This window comes from Ornithodoros turicata, chromosome 6 (assembly GCF_037126465.1).
Source record: "Ornithodoros turicata isolate Travis chromosome 6, ASM3712646v1, whole genome shotgun sequence".
Classification (NCBI taxonomy): Eukaryota; Metazoa; Arthropoda; class Arachnida; order Ixodida; family Argasidae; genus Ornithodoros; species Ornithodoros turicata.
In genome coordinates this window covers 41,775,788-41,803,439 of record NC_088206.1, presented here as the reverse complement: position 1 = coordinate 41,803,439, position 27,652 = coordinate 41,775,788, and the positions used below count along the sequence as shown (strand labels likewise).

The window sequence follows — 27,652 nt, the reverse complement described above, 5'->3', positions numbered from 1 at the left end:
TTTCGAAAGCTAATGCAGTTCTGAGGTATTCAACGTGGTTATCTGCTGTATCCTCACAAGACAGTGACGTTATTTACATTATCTTTTTATCTAGAACTGCGTCATGGGTTTACTGTACAGTCCCATTTCCTACATATTTTCTTTTGTTTTGTATTGCTAATAAAGAAATAAAAAAGAACACATGTAAACAGGGAGAAAAAGCAAGAAAATATGTGGACGAGTGAATAGCGGTTAAAAGTATCTTGGAACTTAACGTAAGTTACTTGGGCAAAGTTACCTAAACAAGAAACGAGTTCCTCTGAAGTTACCACTGTGCAAAAGTAGAGAGTTAAATTACAAGTTACCAAAAAAAGGAACTTAGTTATAGTAGCGAGTTACTTGTAGCGAGTTAACTCGATCTCTGGCTTGAAGTACTGAAGCCGGGCAGTTGGTTTGTTAGTGTAACAAATGGAAATGCAGCAAGTGCCACATCCACATGAAATGAAAAAGGAACAGAAACGCTGCATACTCTCGGCTGAAAAGTTATTGATAACACACACGCTAAAATACCAGTTTTGTTAAGGTGTCATCAGTAACGCACGGACAGGAATTTTCGAGGACAAAAACATCTATTCTTGCTGATCACATACGAACAACAGCTCTTCTTTCTTCAACTCTATAGAAGAGATGCTCACACAGTTCTTCCTTTCATGTGTGTCACATGTTGCATTTGCATTTGTTGCTATCGGATAGCCTTCCCAGTTTTCTTTCTTTCATTATGAAGCTCTACCTCCAATGTTGAATAGGTGCTCTACACATGCAAACGAATGCTCTACAGAAATCACTGACTTCACTGTCGCTTTGCTATTCATTGTGGCTTAGTATCATCATAGTTTTTAGGGAATTTTAATACGAAAACGATATGATAAAGGAAGCTATGAAATTCAAGGTTAGCAATGTGCCGATGTACTAAAACTCCCTATCAATATTTTACGTGCCCTCTCTTACATCTCATTCGTAACGGGCCTTCTGTTCTGCCTCGTCGAGGTCTTAATGCTTTATTCACACAAGATCCCAAACCCAAGGTGCTGCACATTGCCCCTTGCCAAGAGTGATGTGGAAGTTCCATGATAGTGAAAAATTGATTCAGGAAAAAGTGTTCCGAAAAGAATGGCACCAAAGCAATGGCATCAGCTGGCATGGGAGGAAAAAATTGCCCCGTGTAAACTGATGGTGCTTCCAGGCTGCTTTATCGTAGCCTCGTAATATGATGTCACACTTTAACGAGTTATGTTTTATGGGGAAAAGGCACATTTTAGTAGTTCCGGTTTAAATATAAGGGAGGGCTGGTGCGCCAAGAGCTGGTCTAAGTCGGCAATGCATGCCGTTTGAAGTTGGGTCACTTTCTATTATCCGGGAAGATCTGCAGGTATTCTGCATCTCGAACTGCTTTCCTCAGAAACCTGAACCACAGTTTTGTGAGATGTGAAAGGCACGAAAGGGAGTATACTATTTGTCAATGCAAACATAAGTAGACCAAGTACCTCTCATTCAGTTAAAGAGTATGAGCATCAGGGCTTGAGATTTATTAGTGGTCTACATTGTATAAAAATATTTAAATGCACGTATATGTATCTATTTATGTCCCATACTTTTTAGATACAGCCTAAGCTTCACTTGTTTTTCTTTCTTTTTTGCTCGAATACTTCCCAAGTGCGGCAAAGTACAGAAGGCTGGTTGGGAGGCAGTAGTAGTGCCACCAACACTGTCCTGCATTTTGCCAATCACCCAATGATCACCTTGAGAGACACTGGGCAAGCACACAGTTGGGGCGTCTTTTCCCCCACTAGACTGTTGTTTCCGTCTTATCGTTTGTGTAACACGTGGAACTATTTGCTAGTCATCAAAGGTGTACATAATGTCGAAATTTGGAGAAACCTGAGCTTGGGCACTAGGAAGAATGACAGACACTCACGTGGGGGAGCTTTTCAGCTCTTAGTATGTGTGTACTGCTCTTACAAGTGCCAAGGGTAGGTTTCTATGAGTATGGAATTTATTCACCAGCTTGCCTGCACTTATGCTGTATTAAAAATATCTAAAAATATATCTATGTATTCTACAACCATTAGCTCCCTTTCCTTGGATGCATGCGTACCATATGCACATTCGCAGAAATTATGAATATGATGAGTGTATAACTCATACTTGTTCACACCAAATTTCATGAAATTGTCAGCCATAACTCACGAACTGATCATGGCTGGGAAAGGCAGTACAGACAACAGATTTTAACACTGAATGTTTATTTGAAAATGGAAGGAATGCACAAAGGAGGACACACATACACAGCCTCTATGCTGCTCATGTTTCCAGATGAAGAAAAGGTATTACGTGCTTACTCAGTTATTGGATCTTTACTCCCAAAGGGCATGCACCTAGTATGCACCATGCCTGTTGCGAGCCTCATTCTAAGTTTCATGTTTATTTTTGTAAAGTGCCCATGAACAACCCGTACAGGTCTACCTAACGGTGTAGAATAACCTAAAACGAAATAATGAACGTTAGCGACACCATACAACAAACAGCTAACCAATAGGTTTTACACCACTACATGAAATAAACTACAGTCAATAAAAATATCAACACCGTGTTGACGATAAAGGTGACTGAAATTAGTCATTAGGCATGTTAGTGGACTATACTCACTGTGTTTAGTGGTGTAAAAAATAGGGGAATGATGTAGTACCTTTGATGGCACATTAAAAGAAAAAGAGGATAGAAGATAGGTAAAATCAAGAAGGGAACTAACCCAAGGTAATCAAGGCAAGGGAATTAACTGCTCTGTTCAGGGATAAAAGATCACGAAAAGCTCAACCAGATAACAACGTTGTCGTACCAAATTTTCGTTGTAGGTGATGATAGTTCTAATAAGAAGAAATGCCAATGTGTCCATCATAGACCAATCTGATGAAACGTTGCTGCACTTGTTGTCTTGTCAAGTCTAAAAGAATTCCATGCGGTACAATCAAATTCTAGATGCGGTACAACCAAAGTGAGGAACAGACGTACAAGGCAATAAAGGAAAGGATTAACTTCAAAATATGGGCAATAAGAGCAAGATTTTTCAGCGCTGCAGATGTTATTTTGTTGACATGGTGAACAAAAGATAAGGAATGGTCAAGATGAATGCTGAGATCGCGTGTAACATCGACACATAGAATTGTTAAAGCCGAAAGATAGTATTCTTAGGTAATCCAACTAATTTTCCTTGCGAATGAAATCATGAGTGTCTTACCATCATTAAGTGTGAGTAAGTTATTACAGCACCCCTCAATAACAGAAGTAATATCATCCTGGAGCAATACACAATCTCTAAAGCACGAAATTTCTCTGGACAGCTTCAGGTCGCCTGCTTATTGAAGAATATTTGAATTTTTCACACAAGTTGGCAGGTCATTCACAAAGATGTTAAAAAGTAGGGGGCCAAGGTAAGACCACTGTGGTACACCTAAGAATACATTATAAGAGCATGAGTAAACATTGACATGAACAACATTCAATCTGTCAGAGAGATAACAGGCAAACCATGAGCAAAGCGGATTACTAATAGCATAGTGCATATAATAGCAATGGGTGACAAACCAAACCGAAGCCTTTCGAAAAATCAAAATAAATAGTATTAACTTGTGAGAGCCTGATACTACTCTTCGCCCCATATAATTATGGAGAGTGACCAGGTTCGTCTCTACTAATCTACCAGAAGTAAAGTCATGCTGGGTAGCTGACACCAAAGTTTTAAAAACGACCAGAGGTGAATGAATATTATCTTTTCGAAGGCCTTCGGAAAACGAGAGAGAGAGAGAGAGAGAGAGAGGGAGATTATGGGCTTAATGACACAAAGGCAACAAAGGCCATAGAGTGCCAGAACTATGGTGAGTGTGTGAGAAAATGAAAATAGAGATATTGGTCGATAGGTTGTCAAAGAATAGTGCGACCCAGATTTAAGTATCGAAACCACAATACATTTTTTCCATAACGATGGGAACACACATTGTCTAAGAGACAAATTAAATGTGGTTGCTAGTATGGGAGGAAACACTGAAGCACAACCTTTCACAATTAAGTTGGATATCTTGTCGAAACCACAACTTGTGTTACCTTTCAGGCCTTTTATAGTAAAATGAACATCTGACCCAGTTATGAATGCAGGATGTACACTTTGCAAAATTGCAAGGTGAAGTTTTGCTTTGTTCAAATCACTTCAGCAAACTGCCTAGTAAATGCATCGGCAACTTCATCGGAGTGTGTCACAGATACATTGCCTTCTAGCGGACACATACAACAGGCAACATTTTGTTTTCAACGTATCTCCAGAACATTTTAGGATTTCTATTAAGCGAACCCTCTACAGAAATTTCATACTTGTGTAAATCCTGCCTATATAACTTTTTCATTTAACGACGAACAACTGAAAATTTACTGTGCCAGTAGGTACTGCCCATAGCGACACATAGAGCCTTCTGCGCATGAGGCATCTTGAGAAAACCAGCAAGGGTACTTTCTCAATTTCACTTCACATTTTGGAATAGGTTTGCCCATGCCGTCAAGAACTAAGCTGGTAAGATTAGCTGTGGCAATATTAATGTTGACGAGACAACAAGGTAGGTCCGTTCTGGCCAGAGGCTACGTCTGGACTGCTTTATTGTTTGGCCAGCGGAACGGTCGCGGCACGAGATGATCTGGGCAGGTGACGATGAGCTGATGACGGTAGCGGTGCCGCTACAGGGTCCCCCCCCCCCCTAGCGTAGCGGTTGTGGTTAAACACCACAGGCCCCGGTTGAATGGTTGTAGAAGTGAAGGGTGCGGAGAGGAGAGGCCCAGTGGACGCGTGGGCCCAGGCGGGAGTGGTGAAGAGGTTGGGCGGCGGAAACAGTAGAAACATCTTCGATGAAGGCGGGCTTGACGCGGTCCGCGGAGACCACCTGGTGGCGGCCGGCGACGTCCACGGTGAAGTGTTTGGACGAGCGGCGGATGACTCGGTATGGGCCGTCGTAAGGGTGCTGCAGGGACGAACGAGAGCCGTCGTGGCGGACAAAAACATGGGAGCTGGTTTCCAGGTCCGGGTGTCGATAGGCAAGCCGAGCGGACGGAGGTCGGGGTGGCGTCGGACGCAGGTCTTGCATGGTGGCACGCAGGCGATCGGCGTAGGATGCGAAATCGGGTGTCGCGGCAGTAGAGGCCGATGAGAAGAGGTCACCTGGAAGGCGGAGTGTCGTCCCATACACCAGCTCTGCCGGTGCGCATTCGATGTCTTGCCTGGCAGTAGCCCGCAGAGAAAGGAGGACGATGGGAAGTGCTTCTACCCAAGGCGTGGGAGAAACAGCCTTGAGCGCCGCCTTGAGGTCACGATGGAGCCGCTCAACCATACCATTGGCCTGCGGGTGGTAGGCGGTAGTTCGGGTCCGATGCGAGCCAAAGAGGCGAGTGAGGTGGGCGAATAAGCGGGACTCAAACTGGCGTCCCTGGTCAGTTGTGATGGTTGCCGGAACTCCGAAGCGGGCCACCCATGAATTGAGGAAGGCAGAGGCCACGGTTGAAGCGGTAATGTCGGGTATGGGAGTGGCCTCCGGCCAACGGGTAAAGCGGTCAACGACCGTCAAGAGATACCGGAAGCCTTGTACGGGAGGGAGAGGTCCGACCAAATCTAGGTGAACGTGGCTGAAGCGAGAGTCCGGCAGCGGGAATCGCGACGATGGAGTGCGGGTGTGACGCAGAATTTTGGACTTCTGGCAGGAGATGCATGACCGTACCCAGCGCTTAATGTCGGAACGCATTCGTGGCCATACGTATCGGGACGACAGCAACTTCTGGGACGCTCGTATGCCAGGATGCGCCATGCCGTGGAGCTGGTCAAAAACGTGACGCCTAGCGGCAACTGGCAGGAAGGGACGGGGCTGGCCGGACGAGACGTCGCAGCAAACGGCGCACGGGATGCCGGGAAACGTAATGTCTTGTAACGTCAAGCTGGTGGGGTTAGAGTCGCGCAGGGACAGGAGCTCGTCATCGCCGGACTGCAGGTCTGCTATGGTTTCGAGTGAGAGGGGCGTAGTTGATGCCGAGAGAGCAGTGATCGCGGCACGGCTCAGAGCGTCCGCTACTGGGTTCTGCTTGCCAGGGACATGACGGACGTCGGTTGAAAACTCAGAGACGAAGGCAAGATGGCGTTGTTCCCTAGTCGAGTAACGTTGACCGGCAGATTGGAAGGCGTAGACTAGTGGTTTGTGGTCTGTGTAGATGACGAATTGCCGGCCCTCCAGAAAGTGGCGGAAGTGCCTCACACTTAGGTAAATCGCCAACAGCTCTCTGCCAAAGGTGCTGTATCGGGTTTCGGGAGGACGTAATTTGTGAGAGAAGAAGCCGATGGGCTGGGAACGGCTTGAGGTATTCGTCGTCTCTTGCTGCAGAACTGCACCGACCGCTGTATCGGAGGCATCCACCATAAGAGATGTAGCCGCATCGGGTCGCGGATGGAATAGGAGCGTGGCAGACGCAAGAGCTTGCTTGACGCGACCGAAGGCCGCCTCGGCGTCAGGGGGCCAGAAAAGAGGACGGGAGGACTTGGCAGGAGCGGTAAGGAGTGCTTCAAGAGGGCGGAGAATCTCTGCACAATGAGGGACGAATCGGCGGTAGAAATTCGTGAGTCCTAAAAACCGTCGGAGTGCGTTGACAGATGTTGGACGCGGGTAGTCGGAGATGGCGTGGACTTTGCTCGGGAGGGGAGTTATGCCTTCTGGAGAGATCTTATGCCCCAGAAACTCCAGAGAGCTGACCCCGAATTCGCTCTTGAGGGCGTTGATAATAATGCCGTGGTCGGAAAGGCGGGCGAAAAGCTGCCGGAGGTGGTCGAGGTGTTCTTCGTAGGAGGAACTCGCAACAAGAATATCGTCGATATACGCGAATGTAAATGAGAGGCCACGTGTGACGGCGTCAATGAAGCGTTGAAACGACTGGGCGGCGTTGCGGAGGCCAAAGGGCATACGAAGAAACTCGAACAAGCCAAAAGGTGTAGTAATGGCTGTCTTCGGAATGTCCTCTTCGGCAACCGGAATCTGATGGTAGGCTCGTACCAAGTCAAGCTTCGAGTAGATGGTGGTTCCGTGCAGGAAAGCCGTAAAATCGTGCACGTGCGGGATAGGGTAACGGTCTGGGATTGTGACTCGATTCAGGGCACGATAATCGCCGCAGGGGCGCCAGTCGCCTGTCTTCTTGGGCACCATATGAAGAGCGGAAGCCCAACTGCTAGACGAAGGCCGTATGATACCCATGTCCAGCATGTGGCTGAATTCGTCACGGGCTATCTTCAGTTTTTCCGGTGCGAGACGACGTGGGCGAACGAAAACCGGCGGTCCCTTGGTGCCAATATGGTGGACGACCGAGTGCTTTACCGGGCTGGTCCAATCGGGTGGGCGAGTTAGCCCCGGGAACTCCTTCAAGATTGCATGGAAGGGATTAGTCTCGTCATGGAAGAATGATATTCCCGGAGAAGAAAGTGAAGACGATATTCCGGACACAGCAAGGTTGGTACTGGAATCGATGAGGTGGCGGTTACGCATGTCCACTAAGAGGTGATGGTGGTTCAGAAAATCGGCGCCCACGATTGGTTGGGAGACACTGGCCACCAGGAACACCCAGCGAAATGTGCGGCGCAAGCCAAGGCTTAGCGTTAGAGAACGCTGTGCAAAAACAGGGATCTGTGAGCCATTAACCGCTGTGAGATGGCACATAACAGGGCTCCGTCGGTCTCCTTTGGTAGCGGGAATAACGCTCACCTCGGCACCTGTGTCGACCAGGAAACGTCGTGCCGAAGTGATGTCCCGGATGTAGAAAAGGCGACTGGACGAAGGGTGTGGGCCATCGGTCGCCATCAATGGTCCACGGCAGGGTTTCCCGGCTGCCACGAACATGGGAGGAAGCAATGCCGTGCATCGGCTCCGAATTTCCGGTGGTACCAGCAGACCGTATGAGCTGGGCTGGAATCGCGTGGAGTCGGTGAACGGTGCCGGAAACGACGAGGACTGCGACTTGTACGGCGGCGAGAGGAATCGCGGACGTGTGGCGAGACATGGGAGGCGGCAATAAGTGCGGTTAAGTTCTTGACCTCGCGGCAAAGTTCCGCAACGTCAGAGGAATGCGGCGGCTGCGTCGGTGGTGATGGCGACGGCTGTGCAGAGGTGGCGGGGATGACTGCAGAAACCGCGGGGTTGGCGACCTCAAACACAGCGTCAGCCAGGGTGGCAAGTTTGTCCAGGGACATGTCAGAGGCAGTGGCTAGAACCATCTGCACATTCTGCGGCAAGCGCTGCAAAAATAGTTCACGGAAGAAGGTGTCGTCGGTCGCTGTCGGCTGGGAACCCAACAGCTGACGCATGCGCCTTAAAAGCTGTGTTGGACGACGATCCCCCAGCTCCTCAGCAGATAGAAGTTGCTGGATGCGAGATCGGTCAGAAGCCGTGGTTCGCTGGAGCAGCGCTTTCTTCAGCTGATCGTAAGGGGTTGTGGGTGAAGGGGCCGCAAGAATGTCATACACCTCTTCTGCAGCAGCAGGTGTAAGGGCTGATATGACATGATAGTATCTGGTTTGCTGTGAGCTCACGCCGGCAAGGTTGAACTGGGCCTCCGCTTGAAGAAACCAGACTGCCGGGTTACGGTCGAAGTAAGGTGGAAGCTTGACGGCGACGCCTGCCAGAGATGGCGGTTGGGGCTGAGCCGGGGCCTGTGGATCGCCGTTGGACATGGCTTGAGGGAACCGGCGCGAGACGGCAGCGTTCTAAAAGTGTTCGGGTCACCAATATGACGAGACAACAAGGTAGGTCCGTTCTGGCCAGAGGCTACGTCTGGACTGCTTTATTGTTTGGCCAGCGCAACGGTCGCGGCACGAGATGATCTGGGCAGGTGACGATGAGCTGATGACGGCAGCGGTGCCGCTACAATGTCATCAGTGTTTGTTACTGGAGACCAGTCAGAACTGGCATAAAAACTGCACAGCTGTAAAGTAGTCACCTCTCCTGTACTCATAGCTATTTCTGGCCTCTAGATATTGTCGATTAGTGGTAAGGGGAAAAATAGCGTTCAAGACTGGATTATATTTGTCAGGCTGAACTAATGCGATAGAAGTTGTTGTTATGTCCTTCATATGAAACATGCTAATTACCAAATCCAGCATGTTGGAGGAGCAGTTCTGAAATATATTTGGCTGGAGAAGGCCATGGTAATCGAGAAACTAAGGCGATAAGAGACCTTGAGCCTTATAGTTCACCAAATTTGCTGGTACGAGTAGAATGAGCAATCGACACTGGGTAACTAAAATCACCAAACAGCAAAAAGTAAGAAATCAGAATAGCCTGATTGTCAGATATATTATCAAGAAACGAAGAGAAATGCTGAAAATCGTATTTCAGCTAAAGTTAACAGCTGCAAATGATACGGTGATTATTATGAAATGCTGTTTTGACCCAAACAGACTTGTGATTACCAGTGCCTGATTTTGAAGCAAAAAACAAGAAGTTCTTGATTTACGCGCCTGTAAAATGCACTAAGAATCCCCATTTGCGCACTAAAAATTGCATTATAGGCACTATAGGCAAATTTATGTATCTTTTTTTATCTGTAGCTCTAGAAGTGCAAGCACAAAAGTGAATAAATGAGTCACATCCGCAAGAACTATATGATAAATGAGAGTTGAGAAGTTCTGAGACTGGAACACAGAAAGAGTATACACAAAAAATCACAGCAACTTCCTTCTTTCATGAAACTTGGGACTATTTTTCTCACCTTTTGCTGCACGACATGCAAAACTGATCCATCCTACTGACGTCACGAGGCTCTTGTCATTGCCACCCATTTCACGACCCTTATCAGAAGGGCTCGCAGGCAGCGTACTGGCACTATGCGAGATGGATTTGGAGCATCAAAGGCATATAGTCTAACGTGCAAATTTCTTAGTCCTAGAACTGTTGAAGCATCACCCTCTAGATTTAGTTTTCAGTATTACCACAAGACTTGCAATAGCAGGCAAACATAAGGGGTCAAGTCTGCTTACAGTAGACGTGGCGTGGCTTTCGCTCGTGTGCCTATGAATATGATGGACTAGATACTCCAATCTCGCCCTGGCTGCCCACGAGGAGTGCAGCTCCCTCAGCTTGCCAAACTGGATCATACCATGTCCATGCTATGCCTACCTTCGTTTGTCACGCCCCCTTGTCACCATTTTGTCAAATTCGTTGTAAAAAAAAGGACAAAATTAAAAACAGAAAAATGTTTGTGGACTCGTCTAAATATAAACGAACAATAGCTCTGCAACAACACCTTTCAAAACATGTCTATATTTTACAATTACGACATGCGAAACCACAAAAATGCTAGAGAAATAACCAATAACTGTACCGAGTAACCAATTTTCAATTATCAGCTTACATTTCAGCACCTTTGAGATACTCATGTTTGATCGATATAGCTTCAAGAGGACGTGCGACGTGACCAATATCAATTTCACCTGGCCAACGAAGTTTCACCACCGTCTTAGGGGTGTTATACGCATTTTCCAATATCTGATGGTCACCAATGAGAAATGGGCTTCAGCATACCACACCAGTTCTTTTCGTCGGAATCTGCTAACACGTCGAAATGATTGCGTTACTGCTTTATTGATGACCTGCAGCTCAAATTTACAAGTGTACCTTTCTTTGTCATCACAAGACTACCATCGATGGCCAAGGTCATACACACACTGACACACTTTTGTGAAGCTCATATCCCCTTTAGGAAGACAGAAGTCTAGATTATAAACAGAGTTATGTTTTGCTGTCTCAGACGAAGAAACACACAAATCAGATATGATTTAAATGACTGGCACATGTAATGAGAGATTTGGAAAATCAAAACAAAGAAATTGTAAACGCAGCTAAAAGCTTATTGTTATGAAGGTTGCCGTGACGAATGCCATGGACTGTAGCATATTATCTTCAAGGTATCTGTCCTTAATGAAATGGTATGCAGTCACTCAGCATATCGGCATTGGCCAAAGATTTCTGTCTTGAAACTTGTGCACTGAGTCTCGTACAGTATGTTGTACACCGCACCGAGTTATGCACAAACTAAGGCTGCTGCCTGTTCAAATAAATAACATTCATCAACGGCAATATTTCCAGACTATATTCTACCTACCCGACTTCGACCTGCAACTGTCCTCGCCACTACTAGATACCCCCTCGCTAGCACACATGTTAGCACACGCAACTGCTACAAGCACATCCCTAGAAGCATTCGGTGCAAGTTCAGAATCAGTGGCCCATCATGAATATCATTAATTCCTGTCAGAAATAATTATTATTTATTAATCTGAAAGAATTACACCTCGCTCTCAAATATTTCGTGAACATAATTGAAGTTTACGATCGCATTATATAGGCGGCGTGCCACGCGAAGCATACTTTGCAATTGCATCTATTTGCAGGAGTTAAAACATGCAGATAACCACACCACCTCAATAACTTTGTTGAAGTGGTTTTAAGATCCACAACTTCACAATACAGTTGTCCAACAGAGCTAGCAGCAGCCAAGCAGGTTAGAAGAATTGTAGCTCTTGAGTGCACCTACTAAGCGCGCAAGCTGTCATTGCAGAACGCAGACTACTTAACACCACACATGTATACACTATGGCTAAGTTCGACGGTTCTGCACGCAAGCATAGAGTTAATATAGGAAGGCAGAAGAAAACGAAGAAAGACACTCAGGCAACGATCAAATTGAATGATCGGGTCATGGATGGGGCCATCGGCTAGTCCTGTGATTATTTGCTGCGACATTGGGTACCCTAGCGGATTCCGGAATGAATTGATTTACACACAAGTTTATTTGAAATATGCTGCAGAACTCTGTTTGACTTACGCGTGCATTATAGCCTTAATTTTTGTACTTGATATAATGCAGTCAAAGCTACCGCAATTACTAGCTGTATCACACTACCATGGATTCCCGCATACGCTTTCATTTTCATTCCGCCATCTTGAAAGCGCGAGAGCGAAAATATAGAAGCCGATATGAGGAAATGAGCATATGACATGAGCGATATGGTAATTTCACGCTGGCGCTGGGTGGCTCGCTAGTTTTCGAATAGTCGAGCATGAGCGAGAAGAGTGACATTCTGAGACACTGTCGCGCGTTAAAATCATTTCTTGGGAATGCAGCATTATAGGTTAGGTTATGTTAGGTTAGGTTTGCTTCGGTTCGCATTTCATTTACCTTCGGAGACGCATCATCCCGGCAGCTGATAAGGAAAAGGAAAAAAGAAAGAAGGAAGGAAGGAATACGAACGGGATTATGTTCTGCACCAATGTTCATTTTGAAGTGTTTACGTGTAATGAACCTTTCTCAAGCAAAAATCCATACCACACGTATTTTTTAAGGATTTCACTTCCGTTTGAAGTAACAAAAAATGCTTTTGTTGTCACTGTTTCGTTTCTTCCACCCTCGAAATACCCTGCGCGACATAAAAAGAAAGAAAGAACAGGGAGCATGATTGTTAATAATACTGAGTCCGTTCTCAGCTTAGTTTCAAGCGTGTCGCTATCTAGTATTCATCACTACAGGTCATGGCGCGTTCAACATCACCTATCTTCAGTATTGTGATTTATTTGGGGTGCTGATATTACATTATCATTTCTAGGGTTGTTTCCTCCAATCTATAAGGTACATATGGAACTGCGATCTTTTTCTTTTCAGCTTCGCGTTTGATCCCTGTGAACTTTTTTCTTTTTTTCGAAAGTCATAATGTCTAACCTCAACGCACAACAGATTTAAGGCCTGTTGAGAGATCTGTTGAAAAAAAAAACATGCGTGAAAATATATTTCGTTCTGCAGAAAGCAAGATGCGTTTCACGTGTTCCGTCGCCACGCCACCACAACACTAAATCAATAATCCTTACCGTAGTAAAAAATGGGAGTTTTTACTCCATTGCATTACCAGGGAATAAACTTAAGTTGTAATGGATTCCGTGTACATTCCGTGTGACATTACAAAAAGAGACAGGAGCAAAGGCAAAACGTATCTGACGGCTCTTCCTGGTCACAGTACTTCGTGTTCCTATTCTCCGAAAATACCCAAGGTCCAGTATTAGTGGAAAGACAAAATTGAAGCAATATATTTAATCATCCGCTTCTTTTTTTTTCTTTTTGTAATTTGGCTAACAATGAAGTCAAATGTTTATGCACGTGGCAGAACGTGCTTTGTGGTACTGAGAGAATTGTGCGCTGATCCAACAACTAAAATTAGTGCCACAAATTCGGCTCTGGGGGAACCGAGCTTTCACAGGTGGAATTAGTATCGCGTCCTGGACCGACTACGGAGGGAAATGTGACGACATTTTGAGGAGCATATGCTTCGTTTCGGGTTTTGCTCCGAAGAGAGCGAACTTGGAAGAAGATGAAATTTTCACGGAGCATTATAAATTAAATTGTATAGGGGCCTTTTACCGTCGGCGTAATATTTGGAAATTTGAAGCGTCGAACCCGAAGTCCCCAATCTTCTGACTTTACTTTTTGATGAAATTTGTTTTTGGTGTTTTGATGAACCCCTGTTGGATAGTCACAGGAGAGTCACCTTCTGGATGAAATCCTGTGATAAAAGCCGAGTTTTTCTGATAGATCCCAAATACGAGAAAGTTTACAGCCGTGAATTTTCCGTTCTCTTGGGCAAATACCGAAAACCCGGAGGCTCAGTTATACGTACTAACTGGGCATCATTCGTAATATTGTAGTGAATAAGATCAATTAAACATGGAAAGACAAACCCTCACATTGCCCAGTCGCGTACTTCAGTTCAACTGATGAATCACTTGAACCATTGGTAATATCATGTGGTGGTTAATATAATAATAAAGGGTGTTTATTTTAATTCGTTACGAAATTTTAATTTAAAAAACTAGCAATGCGAAATAGATGCCGTTTTTGCGGATGAGTTCCACGGCCAGGTGGTATACCCTCGAAGAAAGTATGCAACTACAAGATGACTAATTACCTAAAACTAGTTAATGAACTCTTTAATTAGGGTATCTCGGCCAAAGTTTTAAAAGGGATTTCGGAACCAGAATGAGAAGCCATCCTTTTTGAAAGACATTCCAGGCTTAAGAAATCCAGAAACATGCACGTGCGTTAAAATATCCATCCCCGAATTTCGATGTGCAAATGAGCCGAAACCGAAAAAGCACCCCTGAGAAGCGCATCACCTTCGCGGACAGAGGCTTATCTGGGCGGGAAAGCGATTTATTTGTCCCCCAGGTCGGCGCCTACTCTGAATCAATCAAATCAGGACCGTGTTTTCAGAGGCGACAGCCAATCACGGATGTGCCTCCAGCGGTCGTGTCTATGAAGACGAACCACCGTCGTCTGCGAGTTGTGATTGAATGTCCCCGTGTACTAAATGGCAAAACTTGGAAATGGAAATAAAAATGGTCTCAGCAAAATGCAAAATGATGCAAAATAATGCAAAAAATAATAATGCAAAAATAATGCAAAAAAAAATGCAAAATGGTCTCAGTCTTTCTCCAAACTGATTTTCTGGAAAGCGTCTTGCACTTTTCGTCTAAACACTTAGGTCTGCGGGTTCTGGGTGAGCTGCACTCATTTGCGAGTCCTTAAATTAACAGAACGGTGAATCGCATTAGCAGAGGAATTCTGACTGTTTGTGTCTACCTAGCGAAGGAAGGTGAGGAGGCAATGAGCAGGCTTTCTGTATCTGGGTGGTGTTGGCTGTACTCCCAGCGTTCCAGGTCACCGCGGTTTCAGTTTATTTCCATATCAAAATTCTGGGATGGATATCTTAACGCAGGTTTCAGGATTTTTTAAATGTGGAATGTCTGTTAACAAGGATGGTCTCTCATTCTGATCCCCCGCTTTTGCACGAAATCCCCTAATTAGTTAATTAGTTTTAGGTAATTAGGTCATCTTGTACTTGCATACCTTCTTCGAGGTGATGTCTACCTGGCAGTAGAACTTAACTGCAAAAACGGCATCTATTCTGCTCTGCTAGTTTTTTAATAAAAATTCTGTGACGAATAAAAATGAACATCCTGTATATCATATATACTATAAATATACGGGGTGTTTCACTTAAGAGTGACCCCTAATTACTAAAAGGAAATGTACTTGAGATAAAAATTAGAAACCTTCTGCGTCATACTTGCGAAGGTGTCTGCTGCGCAAACAGCTGGTTTCCATTAGTGTACCTCATTAATTTGCCTAATTAGCTTAATTGAACTCAAAATATTCCCAAGGGAAGGCAACTTTTTGTGCGCTAATTAGAAAGCCCATGGCCACAACATCCCATTTCAGTCACAATTACAGGATCTTTAACGATCTTTCACAAAAATTCGATTTGGTTGGACACGGTTTTTTGGGCAGTTTTTATGTGTTTTCGGGTGTCAAACTTTTGTGGAAAGATCGTGAAAGATCCTGTAATTGTGACTGAAATCAGGTGTTGTGGCCATGGGCTTTCTAATGAGCGCAAAAACGTTACATTTTCTTGGGAATTTTTTGAGTTCAATTAAGCTAATTAGACAAATGAGGTACATTGGTGGAAATCGCATGTTTGAGTGGCGAAAAAGTTCACAGGTATGATGCCGAAGGTTTCTAATTTTTATCTCAAGTACATATTTTTTTAATCATTAGGGGTCACTCTTAAGTGAAACACCCCGTATGCATGTCGATGACTGCGTCAGGAACACCCCACAAATTTATCGACCGGCCACCCATTTCAGAAGAAAAGTGGATTAATTTCAGTGTGACACGCGTCGTTGTGGCCAGGGATTTTCCTATAGCCCCCTGGTCTTCGCAACCCCCCTCCCACCGAAATTTCGAGATTTCTTCGCGTGCCCACTGCTCATAGCCACATTTGCCTCCAAGCTTACACGGAAATGTAAATAAAAAAAACTCTCTCATAACTACGGAACCAAGACTGTTAGACACAAGCACTACTACCATATGTTCTCAAGCACAAACGGAGGAATTGAATGATATCGAGAGATGCATTAACATACTTTTATTTTTGCAATCTGACCGCCCACGCCTCTCCTATGCCCTGCATACGCGCGAGCAAAGCGCGCGCACACTCTCCCCCACTCGCTTCTTCTAACGATAGCTTCCTTTGTGCGGACGCAAAAAGGCGGGCTTGCATTGCACAGCGAAGGGTACAAGTATATTAAACAGCGTGACAACAACACCTACACAACTTGGCGTTGTTTCCAGTACAAGGATGGTGGCTGCCAGGCCACAGCGCGCACAACTGGTACACAGGAGAGCATCACTGTGACAGGTATGTCCTCTCTGGAAAGCACATGGTCGTACTTCCATTCAACCGGTCATTCGCTTGACACCGAGCAGGTAATTTTAATGGAGGAATTTTGATGCAACTCGAAAAAAAAAATGGAAACCTAAAGAAAAAGCACACGCATAACCCAAATAATGATTCTACAAGGCTACAACCCTATGCAACATTGGCTTTATGTAACAAAAAAAAAAAAAAAGGTGGGGGAGGTCAGGAGTAGTGTCTCCCGTAGCACTCTTTTAGTTTTGACATTTTAAATTTGTGAAGCAGCCAAGTAACACCCAATATAAATCTTGACTTAATGCTCCAATCCTTATGTGACAATTTTACATGTAGGCCACACATAACTGTTTACGCTTGCTCGCCATGTAGTGAGCTTTCCAGGAAAAAAAGAAACCCTAACATAAATGTAAATGTCACTCCAGGTTTCTGTGGTGTTGGTCCATGTGCTGAATTTTGCACTCAACGAACTGTGTTCTTAAGCCTCCCTATTAAAAACTCACATTTCAGGTGAACACAACCATTTTCCTAACAGCACACCTCTAATGGAGGATACCCTGAGGGAAGCACTTCGCCAGAGGGCACGTGATGAGCCCCATGTCCCTGCCCATAGGCTTTACGCTCAAGAAATGGTTGCACTAGAGGAACAAGGGGTAAGCAGTTTTTGGTGCTGTAGACCTTTCATTACGTCTAGTAAGTCATTAGTCACGCTGTTGGGCAACAGAACTCCAGCAATAGGTATGGTGGGGAGCACAGCTGGGAGAAATCTCCAGCTCACTGCAAAACAATCCTCTACTGGTGATGGTCTGCACAGTAACTATGACTATCAACTGCGAGGGGAGACAATAGTTGTAGAATTTACAGTAATAAAGACAATGCGGTAATGACAAGTGAACTGATTGTGGACATCTACAAGTAATCAAAACTGCAGCAAAAAACTCTTCTTATTAGAGTAAGGTTAGGAAAGGAAATGTGCCTAGTAATAATAATAGTAGTAGAATGACTAAGCAAGGGTTTATGATAAAACAAACATGAAGGTCATTGAGTAATGAGGGTGCACAAAGCAAATGGTCTAAGATGCTGTAACAAAACATAACGTCAATTAATAGCATATACATAACATACAACATATTTATAATAATTATGTATTTATGTATGAAATGAAAATTTTAAAGATATGCATCATATCAATTATATTTATATCACTCGTATTTATTGTGTTACATTATGTAATCAGCATTATCATAATCTCGCACTAAAGCCAAGGCTTTCACCATTATTAGGCATATAAACAAGCACATGTAATACTCATATTTTCAACTAATTTTAATGAGTCATAATATTAAAATAATGTTTTTATCACTATACAATTGTTATCCTGATTAATATCATTGCTTTCTAATCTAATTATTTTAATAATTAGTTTTTCTACTAGTATTTTTCACATAGTATATACATACATTTATGTTAACATTTAAAATGCATTATGGGTGGAGGCGAGAAGAAAAAGGGGAGAGAAAAATATGCTACAGGTAATGAAGGAACTCTGAATCCACATGAGGGAGAAGTTTTAGTATAATTCATGCAGAGAATGAACAGGAGAAGGTTACCAACACATTTTTAATAAAATAATTAAATAGTAATAATTTATTAATTTTAAGTTTTCTGAACGAAATATCATAATGGCCTCATTTCTAACCCTCATTCAGCTTCAGAGTCTCTTAATTTCATGGAACATATATTTCTATATATATATTATATTTTCTTTGCTAGTCATTAGTTTGCACTTTCTTAATATAATATCGAGCAAGAAGTTTGTACTGGTATAATAACATGATGGCTTCATTTGCCACTGCAGGTGGATGATGAAGCCAGAGGGGCGCTGCCATCTTTTCAGACAGTGAGAGGTATGATGTACCGTCAGAGGAAACTGAATCAACCTCCACTTCCAAGAAGTGCAGATGAGATTGTTCTCTCCGATCACTATGAAAAAACAGTTAGAGGAGAAAGATTATTCCTGTTTAAGGAAAGACTAAATGGAGAAACAGTCATGTGCTTTTCAACAAAGAAACATATGAAGCTGCTATCAAGAGCACATGAAGTGTTTGCAGATGGAACATTCTTTACATACCCTGCACTGTTCAGCCAAATAGTGACACTGAGCATTCAGGTGTCGCGTGTGCACATAAATGTGGCATACTTTTTCTTAAAGGGAAGATCCTATGAGACCTACCGCGCAGCGTTTGCACGCTTTGTCAGCATGGCCGGTGAAAGAGGGTACAACTTCTCCTCTCTAACGTATGTCCGATGTGACTTCGAGCATGGTCTGATGCGTGCGCTAGAAACTGTCTTCATCGCGTCAGCACACCGCGACTGCCACTTCCACTTTAGCCAGTGCATTTGGCGGAAAGTTCAAGAAATGGGACTTGCAAGCACCTACAGAGAAGACAGGGACTTCCGTGGTTTCATCCGCAAATGTGTCAGCCTTGCCTTCCTGCCACTGGAGAACGACGGGGAGCACATCAGAGAGGCGTGGCACCTGCTGAAAATCAATCTGCCACAGGTGGACTTCATTGAAAACTTTGTTGAGTACTTTGAAGCCACGTGGCTGGGTGGATTATACAGAATTCACTCATGGAACCAGCATGGGAATCGCGGTCCAAGGACGAACAACTTGGAACAAAATGTATGGAGGCAGTTCGTACACGTGCAAGGACAGTGACATGAAACACAAAGGAGAAACATGAGATTCACATCACTATCCGTGTAAGGATTTACATAATGTCATTATCCGTGTTGTCATAACGCATTAATCCATGTATTAAATTAATATATTGTACTGGCTTCTTATGATATTTATACATATGTATCATATTCTATATTATGTTGCATTACATTATAGATATATTATATAGGTATATCGTTACATTAGAGGTTATTACAGATTTCTTTACCTTCGACTTCTTTTCGGTTATCATTGGTTTAGATAGTGAATTTCTGAAGTTTCACACCACTTGTCCTGCCATTCTAATTTTAAAATTTTTAGGATAAAAAAAACAAAAAATGAGATGATTAGTGCTTGATTATTGTATTTTCACATATAACGATAAGCATTGAACATACTCTCTAGTTTTGTGATCTTGATATGAAACAGTCATGTTAAACAAACATTCTCACATCAGGAAAGTCGTCGAGCATCTCAGTTATAAACTAGTACAACATATTAATGTAATATAGTTACACAGGGACATAATAGGCCCTGGAGAGGAATGAACATGTTTCATTGCTGTGCATTTTATGGCATGCTGCACCATTGAAGATGTACTAGCTTTAAGGAAACATTTTTTTTCGTCAGTCCTAGCAAACAGTACCTGTTTTCTGGGAGGTATCGGGTGAAACCTGGGTATTGAAAATGTACACCAAGGAAGTATTGGGCATAATCGGGGGTGGGACCGTAAAAAGTTAGGCTCTAAACCTTCTGGCCCGAGGGGGGAAGAGCTAGTCCATTCAGGGAATATCCATGTGACAGGCATTGGCCAGTGCCCACAGGAAGCAGGGGCTGTGAAAACGGGAAATAAAAGACAAGGCAGCCTCGTCCTTCATTTCCCATTTACAGCCCCAGACTTATGTGGAAGGGCAGTATACAGACAACACAATGCCACTCATGAACTTCCTTACCCACTTCCTTACCTCCTTACGTTGAGCACGCAAGTCACTTCATGAACAACGAAGTGACCGACATGCGTACGAACTGTGACAACTAGACGACCTACACTCTGTCCGGAGAAGGCAAAATAGACTCGATCTGTGCCACCCGAAATTATTGAGGTGAGGGCACCCAATGCGGAGATAGCTGTGGTAGTCACTGCACCGACATCTTCGTTTTGTCTTCGGCGACGCGAATAAATAAACTGATAAAGTTCTGTAGAGGTAGGATTTGAAAACGACAAATGGCGATTGCCAAAACGACAGTGGCTTTGGTACATGCGGTGGTCGCCTCATCTCGCTATCTCGCTTCACCTAGAGCTTCACTTCACCCTGCTTCACCCACAGGCGCTGCACCCCACGGCCCACGGCTTTTCCCTTTTTTCTTTTTCGAACGGGCGGTAGCTTGCGCCACCTATAGCCGAAGCTGAACCTGGGAAAAGGGAATAGGCAACCCTAAACCTAAACCTGGAAAACCTATTAGAGCATGCACCTCCCGCAGCATCCCCTTTTGCATTAATATTTAATATTCTACAAAAAAAGAAAGAAAAAGACTAATTGCCTATACCAATATATAATGTAGATCGCTAAAAATAATAATTATAATATATGTATAAAGTAATATTTAGAGATCAAAGAGTGATATTAAACGGTAGGGGCTCCTACCGTTTCATATTACACTTTGGTCTATCACCGGCAATTTGACATCGCCCATTTTTCTGCCTAAATATTTATATATCAATGAACTACCTGAGGAACTTTGTGCGACAAAGACAGGCGTGCCCCCTCACTACGATCTTCACAACACTGGTCTACTTTCGCCTTTCGCGGTCCGAGGTGTGTGATCTAAAGTCGGACGGTTCAGAAAACTCATCTGCAGTCCCAAAAACAGGATACAAAGCACATTTTCTGGGATATTTCATACGTAGCTAAACAGTGTGGGTGAAAAAAATTAACTATGTACTCTGACAATATCTACAGGGCGGGTGCTCTAAAAGGCCAGTGCACATTTTCGTGCAAGACGTGATACCTCCTTGATGTACAGACTTTGTCTGCCTTAGAGTAAAGAATTTATGCCAGAGAAACCTAAATTGTGGTTACCAACAGAGATGACCACACAAACTTTTGCTCCCATCCATCGATATAGTGCATAGGAAATACATGAAGATGGAAGTTTGCGTGGCCATATGTATTTTGTTACACAGTCGCTGCTAACCACGATTTTTTTGTAGGTTTCTCTGCATATATTATTCACTGCGTGGCAGCAGGAGTCTGTCTGCCAAGTAGGTACAGTGTTCCGCACGGAAGTGTGACTGGCCTTTTATAGCACCACCCTGACCACCCTGTATGTAAATAAACAACAAGACAAAAAGTAAAGAACGAATTTGAGTGGAACACATTACCTCAAAAGAAATCAACTAAATTGTGGAAGGTCGATGGCAAGCGACAATTGAGAAAAAGAAAAATATTGGCATCTACAGAATAAATAAAGACCAACATGCACCCAAATAATTATACCGAGGAGACAACAGAAGTGGCCTCTTGTTCCATGCCTCGACAAGCAATGAACACAGGCTTGATACTGCAGCAGAACTATACCTGTGTTCATATTATAATTTGTTAAATTATTCCTATGTCACATGTAGCCAGTTTTTTGTATAATTACTTCTTTGTAAAGCTCGCTTACTGGTTCCCAAAGCAACAACTTTTGAAGACCACAGTTGTTTTTTAATGCATTTCTGACAATGCTGTTACAGACAACAGAGGCGAGCTAGAACACGTATCATAATCTGATGTGAAAGTATGTGTAAGCCAGCACTGTAGCGATGGGGGTGTGAGAGGGGCAGCCGCCCCAGGCGCCCTCGCGAGAGAGGGCCGCGAACAGCAGGCCCTGTCAGGTTGGTTGGACAAGATAAAGCGGGAACGAAGAAAATCTGAATTTACGATCTTGGCAGTGCAAAGAAGCGTTTTCACTTCTTTGTTTACAGGGGTTGTGACAGCAGTGGGTGGTTGATGGTGATGGTGGGGGGGGGGGGGGCTCAGATTTACTCTGCCCTGGGCATAAACTTGCCTGGCTGCGGCTCTTATGTAGGTTATCAATTTTGCGAAAATGGTATTTAAGATACAGTAATTTATTGAGTAGTTTTTGAAGGTGCAGGTCTGCCGGTGGTGTGGTACAGCACAGTGTGGTGTACTGGTGTGGTGGTGGTGGTGTACCGTGCAAGACGTGATACCTCCTTGATGCACAGACTTTGTCTGCCTTAGAGTAAAGAATTTATGCCAGAGAAACCTACGAAAAAATTGTGGTTACGAACCACTGTGTAACAAAACAGAGATGACCACACAAACTTTTGCCTAAATCCATCGATATAGCGCATAGGAAATACATGAAGACGGGAGTTTCCTTGGCCATATCTATTTTCTTATGCAGGCGCTGCTCTGGGTGCATATTGGTCTCTATTTACTCTGTAGATGCCAATATCTTTATTTGTCTCAATTGTCGCTTGCCATCGACCTTCCACAATTTGGTTTATTTCTTATGAGGTATGTTTCACTCAAATCCATTCTTCACTTTTTGTCTTGTTGTTCATTTATATACAGGGTGGTGCTATAAAACGAGAGGCAGTATGGGCCTCACAGTTTAACTAAAATTTGGGAAGATGATTATGTGGCATTCTCACGTATTCCATTAAAGCATAAATCATTGCTATATGATCTAAATTATAATTTTTAAAATGCTCCAAAATATTAACAACGACAAAACTGTTTCTTGCAACTATATTTTTGCAACTATTTTTTTTTGTGCAACAATATACATATTTTTTTGCTTGTGTGCATCATTTATTTATTTATTTATCACAGTATTATATCTTTATATTTAAGACAAATTGCCTTGGGAGGCATGGCTAAAGGCACAGGGTGCCTGAAGAGGCCGTGACACCCATGACAATGCACATCAAGATGGCATTGTACTATAAATAACCCGCATGCCCATCACAATTAACCGGAGATTGCCCTGCACCATAAGCCGAAGTCTCAATTATATATCAAATATTATATAGTGAAGAAAAATAGCATAGGCTCTTTGGCTGCACGTTGAACATACGTTTATAAGTCCCAAACGTCGCCACACCAGCATTGGACAGCTGTTTCGGCCTTATTGGGCCTTCATCAGCAATGCGTAGGTGGGCGACGTTTGAGCGAGTGGCGTCGGAAGGTCACGTGACCTTCCGACGCCACTCGCTCAAACGTCGCCCACCTACGCATTGCTGATGTAGGCCCAATAAGGCCGAAACAGCTGTCAAATATTATATATATATATACCAAATATTGAGACTTCGTGTTGTGTCTGTCCCTTCGTGTTCCCTAGTCTCGGGGTTTTTACATTATGCACCTCTCTGAAATTTCTGAGATTGCCCAATAGACCTTGGTCAATACAGCACCCCCACATGTGGGAAAATATATGAGTTGTGAGCAAATTTTTTGCACTGGTTATTATGTTTTAGGCATGTGATTAAGCTTGCCGTTTTTATAATGAAGAGCATTATATGTCAATACTGCTATTACTTTTAATTCAATACAGAATAAAGAACATCATTGGCAGGGCCCACCCCAACATTTACAGCTGCTTGGATGCCATAAGGAGGGAGGAATCCATGCAGAGGACAACAATGCAGCAAGCGTTGAGCTGTGCACAAATGAGACGAAGGCTCCGAAAGTGGGAGGTGAAAGACAGGGCCATTGCCAATCTAGAAACGCGGTACACAGATGGCAATATACAACTGATGAGCTTCCTGAAACGTGTCCAGAAATTTTGTGGTATTCGAAGGAGAACATACATTAAGAATATGCATTATGAATTAGAAGAGGAGACAGTGGTCCTACAGGAAGAATAAATGAAGGGAAATTGATGACAATAAAGAGGAGCAGAAAGCAACAGTTCTGAGTGTCGCCACACAAATAGGCTGACTCATCTTACGTGTAAATCTACTCCCAATTTGAACGGTTCTGGGGCTGAAATGCAAATGACATGGGCATGCACCTTTCAGTTCAAATCACACTGCTGTTTAATAAATTCAGAGCGCCGGCAGACAATACAGTATACAACATAAGACTTGTAGTTTCGGGTCCCATACGGGTTCCATCATCAGAAGTGAATCGTCTTGTCCGCGTACTGCTCATTTATGTACTAGTGGGTTGTTGCGGTCTGGGAGAGGGTGCTTGTTGATATTATCTTTTGTTTTCTTTATGTACCAGGATTCGAGGTGCTTCCGTACACCCCACTTGGTTTCCCGTGTAAGAATGAATGGATTACCAAGGTCTACCACGTGTCCTCCCTTTCACGCATGTTCACTTAGTTCAGTCGTGTTTAGGGCAGACTTCTCGATATCTTTCTTGTGCTCTTTCATTTGAGTCTGTTTTTTCTTCGTTCTTAGTTCATCGTTTTCAGAAAAACGAAGACTCAGATGAAAGAGCACAAGAAAGATATTGAGAAGACTGCCCTAAACAGGAGTGAACTAGACGATTGCAAGGTGGGACACGTGGCAGACCTTTATAATCCATCCATTCTTGCATGTGGGGTGTACAGAAGCATCATACGTAAAGCAAACGAAAGAAAATGTCAACAAGCACCCTCTCCCAGACCGTTACACTCCCCTAGTACATAAATGAGCAGTAGCAGACAGGACGGTTCACTTCTCATTATGGAATCCGTATGGGACCCGAAACTTCAAGTCTTATGTTGTATACTGTGTTGCCTGCCGGTGCGCTGAATTTATTAAACAGTGGTGGGATTTCAACTTAAAGGCGCTGCGCGATGAATTTATTAAACATGTCTACCCCCGGCCCCTGGGCTATATCCAATCCCACCGCTCTCTGGCTTTTTCAATGACTGCCAAATTTCATTCAGTCAATAGGGGAGTATTTGACACTATGGATGCTGCCTTCAACAGGAATGGGACATAGTGGGTACATGTGACAGCTGGCATCATTGTCACGTAATACCCTTATTATTACTATTACATATTCTTCACATAGGAGCACTGTTGCCCTTTCCAATTCTTATTGCATATACTTTGTGATCAAACACGTACCCTCAACTATATACATATTTATGCATTTATAAGCATTATCTGAACCATATATAGTCTTATTATATAATCATTTTATGGGCATCTAGTCACAGCTGGAGTAATATCTCTCCTGAAGAGCTTTTGTGTTTGATTTCTTTTAGTATATATTTTCATGGAGTATTTCGGTGTCTTCCAGAAACAGTAACCTGCTCTTTACCGTCTTAGGCCCAGTTTCACCAACGCCGGTTAACACTTGAGCCGAGATCAACAGTCCCTTAACTTGAATTTAACGCTTAACTCTGCTTCACGAAAGGGAATTATTGTCACTGAAACATTCACCAAGTCACCAACTAACGTTTGCAAAAAGGAATTGAGTGTTAACTTCAAGCATTAGCAACCCTCAATCAAAGTTAACCAAAGTTGGTGAAACCAGGCCTTAGTTGGTTTCTAACTTTTACATATGTACTATTAATAAGTAGTGTGGAGCCAACATTTCATGGACAATATGTATTGTGTATGCAGGGTTCTCTTCGTGCGCAATAAATATACGTACTTCCTTGCTCTGAATATTCCTTTTGCATTAATTTTGCTGTCTGTAGTCAGACCTGCATCTATAACTAGAGGTGCAGAATACTTTTATATGTCAGCATTTAGTATTTAGCCTGTGGTGTACCCTGAATTTTGTCCCTCGGGGGTGCATCAGGCTCTGCAAGGGGGGGGGGGGGGTGGAGGACGTGCGACATCAAAACATGTACTATTATGCTATATGATGAAATATTATGTAATCTCACGATCTTCATTTTTTTTGGCGGGGGTTCTCCCAAGTCTCTGGGTGGTTGCAATGAATAAATCACTGATTCTAACGTAAGTACTCTCCAGGTTCACTTATGTTAACCATACCACCACCAAGCACCAAGATCCTTTTGAGAGTATGTCTGTTTCAAATATTTTCCCAGAATGAGAATTTAGTACAACTCAGTCTTTTATTTTATAATAGTATCTGGTGTAGTATAGTATAGTGTAGTAGGGTAGTATGCAAATTAGTACCTAGTCATTGTTTATTTAAGTATCTACTTATTTGAGTAGTGCACACAAAAGCCATTGTAGGTTCCACTATCTACGGAAACACTGAACATTTACATTTATGGATCAAATAAGACTTTCTTCAGGAATAGGATCTCAAGAAGTCAGTAGCATGACCAGACCTCCAAAGTAGGGGTGGCACAACAACAACAACAAAAAAAAAAAAACACTTCCCACAAACATGCTGGTGATCCTGGGTACGCGGACACACTAATCTTTATAGAGCAAGATGAGAAGTGAAAATACAGAATATGTGGAATAATGCATTTACACATGGGTCTCATGGCAGTGAGGCCACCGGGTCACGGGATTTGAAGTACACTCTTAAAAATGAACTTCCCCGCATAGCACGCTCGTAGCCAACAATCATCTCAAATGATATCGTTATCTGCCCTGATTTGTTGAAAACGGGAGGCGTACGCCTTTTCTGTGACAATTATGGATAGCCTAAGTGTCACAGAAAAGGCGTACGCCTCTCGTTTTCAACAAATCAGGGAAGATAACGATATCATTCGACATGAACTTTCTGTTCCTTTTAAAAACAAAACCGTCTGAATTTGTTTTTGCTCATGCGAACTATGGACAGTTCATGCTTGTAAGTGCTCAAACGTCGTCATTCCAGCACTGGACAGCTGTTTTGGCCTTAGTGGCTCATCATCAGCAGTACGTAGGCAGGCAACGTTTGAGCTGATGGCGTCATCCGCATCTGACGCCATCCGCTCAAACGTTGCCTGCCTGCGTAGTGCTGACGATGGCCCAATAAGGCCGAAACAGATGTCCAGTACTGGCATGGTGACGTTTGAGCACATACAAACATTTGCTATACGTACAGCCAAAGAGCTCCGGCTAACTTTTCCCTTATGTGGATAGTTCAGTCACTCACAATTTAACAGTTGAACACATTTCTATCGGAAATAAAACCTCCTGGATTCTCACTTTTCGCATGCAGTTCGACATTGCCATTTCACTCTTGATTAGTTGTTACCGTGAAAAAAGAAGAAAAAAATCATAATGGGAAACAAATTGTGGAGTTCGTGCAATATAAAATATCGGAGTATTTATACGTTTGCGCTTTTTGAAGTGGGCATTTCTGTGGACATATCAAAGTGACAGTAACTTAAACCACTGATAGTTTGACAGCGTATGCGACTGCTCTGATTAATGTTAACGATACGCATAGCGCACAACAATGCACAAAATCTCCTTTTCTGTTTCCTGACTGTTCTGGTTCCCAATTGCTTTTCTGAACAGTTTCTCCGGAACTGTTTTTCAGTTACAGTTTTTCTCAATTATTTTATACTCCATTCTCCAACTCCGGGGCATATCCGAAAGCAGGATACATTTTGACTCCACTGCGCATGTCCGACATTTGTATGTTTCACCGACGTACAACAATAGGCATAGTCAGATTAGACGGGTTCAATACACCCCAAAA

General features: G+C 43.4%; 2 protein-coding genes across 2 annotated transcripts in view; one reads left to right on the top strand and one right to left on the bottom strand.

The window, feature by feature from the left end:
- LOC135397915 (uncharacterized) overlaps positions 1-27,652 on the top strand; it is a 420,422-nt gene that overhangs the window by 261,513 nt on the left and 131,257 nt on the right. The gene's annotated exons all lie outside the window — the stretch shown is intronic.
- LOC135397445 (uncharacterized) lies at positions 7,875-8,773 on the bottom strand. Its single transcript, XM_064629053.1, has one exon. The coding sequence runs from the start codon at positions 8,771-8,773 to the stop codon at positions 7,904-7,906; it is 870 nt and encodes a 289-aa protein (XP_064485123.1). The 3' UTR covers positions 7,875-7,903.